We start from the raw sequence: 11,620 nt of genomic DNA, 5'->3' as shown, positions 1-11,620 counted from the left end.
TCAATTTGATTTCTAAACCCATTATTCTTGTGCTTTTTTCAATACCTATTTTAGTACGTGTTTTTTAATTCGCGTCTTATGAAACAGTTGAGCAGAGATCTCGAGTTCGATCCTCTTGTTTTGTGAAAATCTTCTCAAGGCCACCTCATGGATCAATCGATCCTGGGTGATTTTATGTTATAGTACAAGTGTATTATGAAACTATAGAATTCGTGTTGGAGAATACCCGTCCTAAGTGGGGGGGGGGAAAAAAAACTAAATACATATGTATTCGTAAAAAAGGCATTAAAATCTGCAACATGGGTTGATATATGGGACAAATCCATTGAAATTTTAACCGTTTATACATCGAGTACTATTCTTTGTCCACTAATTTCTTGATAATCAGATATCCGGACCAGTTTGCGTACATCTCAACTAATTCTAGGACCTTAAAGGTAACGACCAGACGTAACCCCCAATAACCCCAAGGTTTGGGATGGTTAACTTCCATGGGATTAGGTCTCGTAGCTTCTTTGTCCACTAACTATATAAGACTATTTCTTGACACTTAAAAATATCAATACACCTTTTACACGTTTAATCCGATTTTTATGTGAGAAATAAACGAATGATCTATCCACAAGGCCCAAGGGCCTCCAAAAGGAACATATTGGAATAGTCTACTCGCGATTCGTAGTGGGCTCAAGGCCCAAAGTCAGCCGGCCCAGTCCACTCAACAACACCAATTCAACGGAGAAGATACGGGAGAAGTATCAACAACCAATTACGTGATGCCACCTGGACCCTCGAAACCGAAACCATAGGACTTGGAATTTTACCAACCGTCCTCTCCAGACCCTTCCACACGCACACAGATTTGCTTCTCGTTTCCGTTCTTACATCAGTTCCGTCGATCGATCGATCAAAAAGGTGTACTCTCTCTCTCTCTCTCTCTCTCTCTCTCTGTGCATCTCAATATCTCTCAATTGAGAATTCGAAACCCTTGCTTTTGTTTTGTGTGTTTTCACGGTTCTATGAAAGCCATATGTTTAGATCGTTGTTGGATTTGGCTGATTCGCTGGTTCAATTGGGGTCTGTTTGAATTTTTTGTTCCTCTGCTTGATTTGGGTCTCCGTTTATTGTCTGAATTGAGGATTAGGCATGGACGGATCGTCCGTGCGGGGCTTTTGCTCCGGCTTTGATTTGGCCCCGCCAGACGGTGGAATCGGTCAGATTAATCGATGTCCGCATAAGCTGTCCCAGACACCTGACTTATAAAAAAAAGCGACCGGATCTGATTGCGGTTGCAATTATACTCTTTTTTTTTTCTTTTTTTTTAGAGCTACGTTGGTGTCGTATTTTTAAACGTGTATATCAATGAGAAGTCTAGGGGTTTTATACGATCCAAATCGAATCAAATCGAATTGGATGCGGTTTTTAATTTGATTTCATCAGTTTCTCTGAAATAGTTCCGCTAATTAATTTCGATTAGCGAAATGGCATTTTGAAGTTTTACTCTTGTTATTTTTGTGAACTAATTTTGATTTCAGACTATTTTATGCTCTACAATGGTTTTCCCAGGCCAGTAATAGTTTTTTTATTGGCTTCATGAGACATGGCTTTGGTTTAGATGTCCCATGGGACTACATTTGCCTGTTTGAATCCAATATTTGGTTGGAGGATTACGTTCTTGTAGAACAACAATCCCACGCAACCTTGGTAAAAAGTACCTCGGGGAATCTTAATTGTCTAGTATGAAGTTATAATATCCCAACATTAATTGTCTACCAGTCAAGCGACCTGAATTTTTCGAGCATTTAAATTTAAGCATATGATATGCAAAGAGGGGTTCTTGGATACATGACTTTCCTCTTCTGAGGTTTTGTAATCTTTGACTTCATGAAACATTTATATATTTTTGAAGGCCAGTGTTAACTTGGGATTTGTATGATTCTTAGGGCATTTGATTTTTCACGGTTGAAGGATGGCAAGTGGGTTTGGGGAATCAACAAGCGGGCAGCCCCAAAGCCCTTCTTGCTCAAGCAGTAATGGTAACAACAATGATGCAGGTAACTTTGAGTGCAACATATGCTTTGATTTAGCCCAAGACCCGATTGTAACCCTCTGTGGTCACCTCTTTTGCTGGCCTTGCCTGTACAAATGGCTCCATATTCACTCCCATTCAAAGGAATGTCCGGTATGTAAGGCAATGGTTGAGGAAGAGAAGTTGGTTCCTCTGTATGGTCGTGGAAAGAATTCAACGGATCCCAGGTCTAGGTCCGTCCCCGGAGTTAATATTCCGAATCGTCCAGCGGGACAAAGACCTGAAACCGCCCCTCCGCCTAATACAAACCACTTTGCACCACATGGGTTTGGATTCATGGGGGGTTTGGGGGGATTCGCACCAATGGCAACGGCAAGGTTTGGGAACTTTACGTTTTCTGCGGCATTTGGTGGTCTCATGCCAGCATTGTTTAACCTCCAGGTGCATGGAGTCCCTGATGCTGGCATGTACGGTGCCGCTCCTGGTTTTCCATATGGGTTTGCTCATCATCCGTTTCATGGGGGCTATGCGCACGGATTCCGTCAGCCCACAAATCATGGACATAACCCAGATCACTATCTGAAGATGCTGTTTTTAGTCATTGGTGCACTTGTTGTCCTTTCCCTTATTTTGTATTAGGTTCAGATTTGCTACTGGAACTGATTTGATGGCGTTTCTTTTTCTATTATTGTCAGTCTTATGAAGTTGTAAATCTGTCATTGCATGTCAACTTGATTTGTTGTTTCTTTCCTTTGTCTTGAGGATATTGTCTCTACAATTCATTGTCAAAACTTTGTAAGTAATATTATGTCCAAGTCGTCATGTTGAATGTCGTCCGTTAGTTTCTGAGTTTTGTCGTCCCTTAGTTTCTGAGTTTCTCTCTCTCTCTCTCTCTCTCTCTCTCTCTCTCTCTCTCTCTCATGAACTCAGTAGTTATTTGTGGTTTCGAAAATAAGATTACTGGGATATTACAAGTGTTACGCCGTTGGTTATGTTTGACTTGCAATTTTGCTGTCTAATCCCCCGTGCTTTCTCGTTACATGAACTGGGTATCTAGGTTGCCTTGTGTTACGATTTTTATCGAACAAATGAGCGAGGTATTCAATTGCAGTATATGTTTTGAAGCTAAGAAGCACGGACTGTCGGATAAAAACAGAGATATAGATGTGGACACCGGACAGGCAAACGGGTGAGAAATTTCAACGATGCCCCAGGCGTGTCTTACGACGTGTTTAGTGGCTTTTGAAATGTGTTCTTTCAGTGACTGCGTAGCGCAAAGGAAAGCTCTGTGGTTCCAGAATTGGGATATCCAAAAATGGTTCCCGTGCACAAACTGCGCATTTACGAAGAATTTTATGCGCGAGTTTTGAAATTTTAGCTTTCGAAAAGCAACTACTATTTTAATGTGTTAAACATTCTTGTCAACAGCTTTTTTGACTTTTGAGATCCGATGAATTCTCGGCTCCACTTTCGTTTTCTTCAGGCTTTCCATTTTGTTTTGTTAGGCTCTATTCCATCCATATATGTGCTGTTTCATTGCAATTATCCATCACGAAGATGGACTAGAAAGTCATCCCTGGCATGCTAAATGGACTAGAAAGTCATAGGGAAAATGGAGGGGAAGAACTTAATCTTGTAAAGGAAAAACATGCAAACCAAATAATCCTAAGGCCACGTTTCCATTAAGCTAGAAGTTGTGGACAATTTTTTTTTAGTCTGTAGTCAAGTTGTTTCTACTAAACTATAAGTAGAAGATGGCTGAAGGGAAAGTGGAGGGGAAGAAAATATGGTGATTGTTTAGTTTAGTAGAAACAACTTAGCTAAAGAAAATAAATTGCGGAGAAAAAGAAAAAATATACGGGAAACAAGCCCTAAATTGTTAGCTTTCTTTGAAAAGTCTAAGAAAGAAAAGTCTATGAGTCTGTTATTGAGTCCACGTAGGGTCCGATAATTTGGTTTGAACTTTTTTTTTTATTTTTTTGTGTGTCTTGTCGAGTGCTTGACCCATGTAAAAATTCAAATTGATCATACATCAATTTGGAGGACGCAGGATTCTCAGCCGGAGGCCGCTGAACGACCTCTACCAAAAGACATGAATTCGCGTCCTCCGTAGATTCGATATTTTGAGATGACTCCAGCAGCGTTCCGGTCACATATCAAAAAAATTCGTATGAACCACTCACTCGATAAGACGAACAAAATAAACAGTTCCGATAAAACGAGTACGAGTCAAAATGGGCCCGATCGATGATGGACTGATAGTAGGGCAAAAGCACATGCCCCTCCTTCTGTAACATTGACATGCATTGCCATACATTACTCCAGCAGCGTTCCGGTCACATACCAATTAAATTTCGTATGAACCACTCATTTGATAAGGCGAACAAAATAAACAGTTCCGATAAAAACCAGTCTCGAAATGGGCCTGATCGATAATGAACTGATAGCGGGGCAAAAGCACATGCCCCTCCTTCTGTAACATTGACATTGCCATACATATCCATAATCCATCGATGGTGGGCAGCCACTCTTCCCTCTCTGATTAACCATAACTGTGCCATGCCACAGTCCGCAGTCCACCCTCTCTCTTTTTCATTTTCCTGACCGTCAGCTCTGTCTGGGCCAGCTTACGCGCACCTCGAATATTCCCCTCCCCGGTCAATCCAGTGAAAGGTGGCCTTACACTCGCACCTCAAGGTTTCACATTAGGGAATTCACGAGAGACTTTTCTCTTGCGGCCTGGCCCCAAAAGATTGCCGAGTTTCGAATTCAGAATGTCTGGATTTATAGTTCAACTATATTGCCACTTGACTTGAACTGCAGTTACACAGTCCACACTGCATTATCATCATATACAGGCCATTCATCAAGAGAGAGAAGGGTGGGGAGAGAGAAACGGTTCCTTGCGTGAAACCTTAAATTCTACTATACCCCTCCAGTCCATTTTGTTTCAGTAGTTTTATTTTTATAACTCAGATGTCCGGATCAACTTACATGCACATCGACTAATTCTTAGAGCTCAATCCCACCACCCCTAAAAATTTATATAGGTCAAGCAATCGACAAGAAGAAGAAAATGGAAACCAAATAATCGGATCCTACGTGGACTCAATAACGGGCTCATAGCGTGTGGGTATTCTTTCTTTTGTATTTATTGGGGTTATTTCTCCCCTTAATGGGGCTGTAGTTGAGTTAGGGCTTATTTATCCTATTGGTTTAGTTGTTGAGCTTAATTATTTCGTGGACTCTCATACAATAGATGTAACTAGTGTCTCATGGTTGTACTTTGTATTTCATGTATAATGTAATGATCTCTTCTACCGATTGGAAAAAAAAAAAAAGTTGCAGTACCAAAATTATTTATGAAAAATCTCCGTTTTAGCCCTATAAAAGCATCCACAGTGGTATAATCAAAATCAAAAGGTTGTTAAGGTTAGCAATATTTCCTCAAAAAGAGCTCACATTGGAATAACCAAACTTAGCAATTACCTCTTAACAACTCATCAAATTTTGGCTCTTGGATAATCAAAACTAGCCACTTTTTGCCAATAACCAAATTTAGTTGTCACCACGTTTCCTTAACCTCCATTTTCAAGATGTTTCTAAGAAAAATGTTTTTTTTAAAAGTTTTTTTTTTTTTTTGCAATAACAGTTTTTTTTTTTTTTGCAAAAACTGTTTTTTCCAAAACTGTTTTTTTTTTTTTGCAAAAACACTTTATTTCAAAACTGTTTTTTTATTAAAACTTTTTTTTTTCAAAACTGTTTTGGAAATTTTGTTTTTTATGTCACAATTTTTAGAATTTAATAAGTTGAAAAGGTGATGTGGCAAGTTTTGGTTATTCAATTTTGATTATACCATTGTGGATCTCTACATTGTTAATCTTAGCAACCTCTTAAATGCATAACCAAAAGATGATGTGACAACTTTTGATTATTACCTTTTGGTTATTCCACTGTGGATGCTCTAATTATCGTCTTATGGCTACATGACTTAAGTCTTACTTTATTAACCCATAAACATTACTTCCATTACTAGCTGCTTATTTAAATGTTAGATTGCAGTGTCAAAAAATGGAATTAGTATATTACTTCCATATTAACTGTCACAATTGTCGGAATGTTTGGCCTGGCCCCATTTGCATGTGTCTTATATTCCAATGAAGGTTATTGCAGAAAATGGAGTCATGCCAACCAAGAAGATTTATCAAGGAGAATTCAGACATCATAGCTTGCGACGACAATCTCTTAGCACCGCACGATGTGATATTTATTATCGTGCGGTGGAAAAAAGCTAAAAAAATTGGGAGAAAAAGAAACGAATTTCAAGATAAGCAAACGTGAATATATTTAGTACTACAAGGGAATTGAATTTTTCTAGTCATCCCGTCTTCAGCCACAAATCTCCATTCCTACATCAATTCTCAAAATGGTAACCATTTCCCAACCTTCCCACCAAAATTTATTCACCTTCTTTCAAAGTTCAAGAACTTCACAAATTTTCCCTCTGAAAATTGAAAAAAATGAAAAAGACGGTTTTCAGCTTCGGTCATTTTTTGTTTTTCTCGTCAAGACGAATGACTAGATCCAAAAAAATTTGACATAAAGTTAATTAAAAAAATCATTAAACATCTATAATTTCCAATGCCTCGATTATTTTGTCCAAACACACCCTCAAACCTCTTTTTCTCAAGAAAACGAGATAATTTTGATGGAACCCATGAAAGAGAGAGTGCAATAAATTAGGCCGGAGACAGAGGACTCAACTCAAGCCACATATTGCATCTCATTAGGAGGTCAAAAGTTCGAGTCTCCCCATCTGTGTGTCGGTGTTCTTCTCTTAGAGGGTTTTTTCTTTCTTTCTTTGTTTCTACCCTATAATGGGCTTATTTTTTGTATTGGTTGAATTGTTGGGCTTGATTATCTCATGGACTCTCACAATTTATGTAGTGTCCCAAATTTGTATTTTGTGCTTCATACCTGATATAAAAAATGATCTCTTCTATCGATTGAAAAAAAAAAACCCTCAAGCCACATACTGCATTTGGAAGGCTAATTTTTAAAATCGAAGGGGTTAGAAGTTCGCTTTCACAAAATTGATGAGAGTAATTCGAGTTAGGTTTAGACTTAAAGAGTAAGGTAGCTAGATTGGGGAAATGATAAATATATACATATATATACTCATTTTTTTAATCAAAATGTATTCACATAAGCATGAATATTTTGGAGGAATTTTGTCTTTGGTGGTCCACTGGGGCGGACGGAAGGGGTGTGGGTGGGTGCCAGGCCCCTGCATAACTCTAAATATTCTTTGTAATTGTACTAACTTTTAAAAATCTAACCATTGATTGTCGAGACGGACGAGTGAGATCGTATACCTCCGTAAATAACCTACATCTCTCATATTAATTTACAAGAAAACTACTATACGACGAAATTTGAGTACAAAAAGTCCATCTAAAACGATTTAGCAATCTTAATTTAAAATTCTTGAATTGGATGAAAAGACAGCCAACTAGCTATATATAGTAGCCGTGTATTACCGTTAATTAATTAATTTCGTTCATACACCAATATTTAAATAATCCAAGACTAAAACTTGGTTCCAGGTAACATTACTCAAGAGAGAGAAACTTATTCACGGAGGCTCTGTGAACAACTTGTTTTGACCAGTCACAATCTTAGCCGTTCACACAATCAATGGCCGAGATTCGTTTTCAATTTTGACCGGCCACAATTGATATTCAATCCGGACCGTTCAAAAACACTTTGAACGCGCGATTGACCTCCGTAAAGCCTTATTTATGGAATGGTCCACAAATAAGATTTTCTATGCTCAAAAACCACAGCAAAAACACAACTTCCTTGAATCACCATGTACTTGGGGTCAAAGGCAGAGCCCTCGGGGCCAGTTCGTTTTGGGATTTTGGATTTGGATTTTGAGTAATAAGTGGAGAGAGATAGAGAAAGAGAAAATTTATTATGAACCATGCGCAGAGATAGAGTCCAAATCCAAATCCAAAATTCAACATGTTTTTTTGTGTGATTGATATTTTTATTTATCCTCTAAATTTATCGAAAAATATGATGAAATTACCCTAATCACGAAGCACTTAAAAATACACACTTTCTCTCTTTTAGTGTTTATGATTTTGCAACACAATATTAATCCACAAGTTCAGACACACGCCGAAAAAGTTTAAATTTTCAACAGAAATCTCAAAATTCACACACATAAAAATATTTCTACGTCTTTTTAGATATATCAGCACATTTTTTACACATTACAAATTTATCATCCACTTAACGGTGGACGCACGTAAATTTTTTAAATATTATGTGTCGACTGGGCTGCTTAAATTTTTTGGCTCCACCAGCACTGTAGTCCACGATCCCTATACGAAAAAGGCTAGAAGATCAACAATGGAGGTCTAGAAACCAAAGTCTGAATCTAACAAACCTCCCTTTGACATTTCGTGACTTTAATGGCCACTAAAGGATTTTCCCGTTCATTAAATTTTGAATCCCGAAATTAATTGAAATGTGCGTAAGTTAGTCCGAACATCCGATCACAAAAAAAAATCGTGAATTTAAGAAAGGTTTGAATTTACAGATAATGACTTACAATAACTCAGGAATATCTTAGAACTAGATCCCACCCACACTTGTAAAATTCTATACTAGTAATGAATACACACACTTGTGGCCAGTTCAGCAGTCAATTACTGGAGTACTATTTGAAAAGGATATATAAGAGTACATCAAACATTATCAACGTCATACTTGTTGATGACCTTTTCAAAAGAGAAATGGCATCAAAGTTTTAGGCGTAGACATTCTAAGAACACGACTTTAAAAATCTCAATTAACGGGTAAGTACTCAGAGTTGCTCGCTTCATGATTGGATTCGAGTGTCTACGACAGCTTGTTGAAATTAAATATATTTTTCGTTGTTCGGAACACGCGATGTGACGATCTTAGTAAATATAACTCTTCGTTACTCGAAACACGCGATGTGACGATCCTAATTTCGGTCCCAGTATGAAAGACTCACCCGGTTAGAGCAAAGGGCAATACTTCCTTACCAAGATGTACATATTTTATTTTGTAACAAAACAAATAGTAGTACTTCATCTCTCTCTCTCTCTCTCTCTCTCATAAAACCCAATACACCCTCCCTGCCATTTCCAACTTCCACCACCCAACTATGCCTAAACAGGGACTCCAATCCCTTCTTGTCTTCTCTCTCTACATTTCCTCCTTCACCCTCTCCACCACCCTCTCCACCAGCACCACCAATCTCCCTCAACAATTCAAAGAAGCCCCAGAATTCTACAATTCCCCAAACTGCCCCTCCATCATCAATAACCATGATATTGAAACAGAGGACGACGACAACAATAATGACGACGATATAATCAGCATATGCTCCGAGGAGGCCGTCCACGTGGCAATGACCCTCGACGCCACCTACCTCCGGGGCTCCATGGCCGCGATCCTCTCCGTCCTCCACCATTCCTTCTGCCCACAAAACAAAATCTTCCACTTCATCACCTCAGCCGCCTCCTCTGCCTCGGCCTCCGCCAACGCGTCCTCGCTCTTGCGCGCCACCGTATCCGCCTCCTTCCCTTACCTAAAATTCCAAATCTACCCCTTCTCCGACTCCGTAGTCACCGGACTCATCTCCACCTCCATCCGCTCCGCCCTCGACTGCCCACTCAACTACGCCCGCAGCTACTTGGCAAATATTCTCCCTCTGTGCGTCCGGAAAGTGGTGTATTTGGACTCCGATGTTGTGCTTGTTGACGACATTGCGAAGCTCGCCGCCACCCCTCTCGGCGGCGACGCTGTGTTGGCTGCGCCGGAGTACTGTGGGGCGAACTTCACCGCATATTTTACTCCGGCTTTTTGGTCGAACCCCTCTTTGTCTCTCACGTTTGCAAACCGTAAACCATGTTATTTCAATACGGGTAAATATTCTTCTACGCGTACCTACAAACATGAATTTTCTCAAGTTTAAATCACATTACGTCTAACATTGTTAATTACTGGCCAATTCAATCTTTAAAAGTTTTTAAAAAATCGCACTCTAAATTATCTCTCAGACAATTTTAAGGCGATGAAATTTTTTATGCTTATTTTCTGAAAAAAAAATTGTTTATTTTCATTTCTTAAAATCTCACGTTCGAAACCTTTCATGTGATATCACCGGGTTAGACCCTCCGTGCGTTGTCCTGGCTTTAGTTGGACTCAGGTTTGGAATTGTTGGCCTCATGTTTGAAACCTCACAGGATCCGGGAACTCTGCCGAGCGGCATCCCTGCCGAGCAGGTGCCGGGCGGCCCATCCAGCCATTCATATCGGAATCAACGATCCGGATCAAAACATTTTTTTCATTTTTCTTTTCTTTTTTTTAAAATTCGCTCGGCATCTTTGCATCCGGGCCGTCCAAAACACTTTTGGACGGCCGAGATGCGGTCGGCACCCCTGCCAAGCACCCCTGCTTGGCAGGGTCTCCCAGTCCGCCGTTTTAATGGATGATGGAATTGATTTCTCATGAATTAGTCGAATTGTGTGTACACCTTCAAATAGTCGTTAGGATGGGGTCATATCAATTGTTAATAGGTTCAAATACTGGCTAACCTATATCTATAGCAAACTAGTAGTGACATATTAATTTATCGCCATGGGTTGGCCGACCCCACTAATTTCGCTACGGCGTCACCAGTGGCCGGAACACCCTGCATTATAAAAATAAATAAAAATTCTATCGTTTTGGTTACAGGAGTAATGGTGATCGATCTCGACCGCTGGCGAGCCGGTGACTACACGACCAAGATAGAAGAGTGGATGGAGCTTCAAAAACGAATGAGAATCTACGACCTCGGATCCTTGCCACCCTTTCTGCTCGTGTTCGCCGGAAACATAGTTCCGGTGGATCACAGGTGGAACCAGCACGGCCTCGGCGGCGACAACTTCCGGGGACTTTGCCGGAATTTACATCCGGGTCCGGTGAGTCTCTTGCATTGGAGCGGGAAGGGGAAGCCGTGGGCCCGGCTCGACGCCAGCCGGCCCTGCCCGTTGGATGCTTTGTGGGCACCTTATGATTTGTTAAAGCCCCCATTTTCTTTTGATTCTTGAGAGACGAAAAAATGTCCATATTAAGTGAGATTTTGATTCAGAAATCGTAAATATAAAAACGCTGTACAATCGCAATTTGTATACACCGACTCTTCTAAGAAAAATAATGGCGCTGATTGGTTTGGGTTTTAAGAACAATGAGTCGAGAGAGATGAATTAAAAAAATTTACTAAAGACCATGCCTAAAGTAAAAAGCACTCTTAAAAGAAAAAAAAAAAAACTAATTTGACGAAAAAATGAGCCTATGCTAAAGAAAAGGTGTCGGTTTTACATGTTTTGTATCTCGATTTTGTAATCTTCTTTTTTTGTCATAGTGAAATCTCTCTCCTCTGTGATGTATGTATTGAGGCCGAATCACGTAAATATGGTGTGTGTGTGTGTATTTTGTATGCTTATATGGTTTTTTTGATATTTTTATTGACTTGGATGGGATGGTAATATGAAAATCTTGACCAAA

The 11,620-nt window shown here is 39.7% G+C and overlaps 3 protein-coding genes across 4 annotated transcripts in view; 2 read left to right on the top strand and 1 right to left on the bottom strand.

The window, feature by feature from the left end:
* The window catches only part of LOC131332499 (pathogenesis-related thaumatin-like protein 3.5), a 117,023-nt gene that overhangs the window by 50,249 nt on the left and 55,154 nt on the right, over nt 1–11,620 (bottom strand). The window lies entirely within an intron of this gene.
* LOC131332501 (uncharacterized) lies at nt 755–2,872 on the top strand. The gene is made up of 2 exons (XM_058366785.1): nt 755–912; nt 1,941–2,872. The coding sequence occupies exon 2, from the start codon at nt 1,967–1,969 to the stop codon at nt 2,663–2,665; it is 699 nt and encodes a 232-aa protein (XP_058222768.1). The 5' UTR covers nt 755–912; nt 1,941–1,966; the 3' UTR covers nt 2,666–2,872.
* On the top strand, nt 9,136–11,526 carry LOC131332497 (probable galacturonosyltransferase-like 1). The gene is made up of 2 exons (XM_058366772.1): nt 9,136–9,993; nt 10,808–11,526. Exons 1-2 carry the CDS (start codon nt 9,231–9,233, stop codon nt 11,161–11,163), a joined length of 1,119 nt encoding a protein of 372 aa, XP_058222755.1. The 5' UTR covers nt 9,136–9,230; the 3' UTR covers nt 11,164–11,526.

The sequence above is a fragment of the Rhododendron vialii genome, chromosome 7a (genome assembly GCF_030253575.1).
Source record: "Rhododendron vialii isolate Sample 1 chromosome 7a, ASM3025357v1".
Lineage (NCBI taxonomy): Eukaryota > Viridiplantae > Streptophyta > Magnoliopsida > Ericales > Ericaceae > Rhododendron > Rhododendron vialii.
The sequence above is the reverse complement of the archived record's forward strand: the minus strand, read 5'-3'. Positions and strand labels throughout refer to the sequence as shown.

Bases quoted from the DNA above. Each gene is read 5' to 3' on its own strand.
- LOC131332501 (XM_058366785.1), top strand. From the start codon at position 1,967: ATGGCAAGTGGGTTTGGGGAATCAACAAGCGGGCAGCCCCAAAGCCCT.
- LOC131332497 (XM_058366772.1), top strand. From the start codon at position 9,231: ATGCCTAAACAGGGACTCCAATCCCTTCTTGTCTTCTCTCTCTACATT. The intron at 9,994-10,807 runs GTAAATATTCTT...TTTTGGTTACAG, and splicing joins ACCATGTTATTTCAATACGG to GAGTAATGGTGATCGATCTC.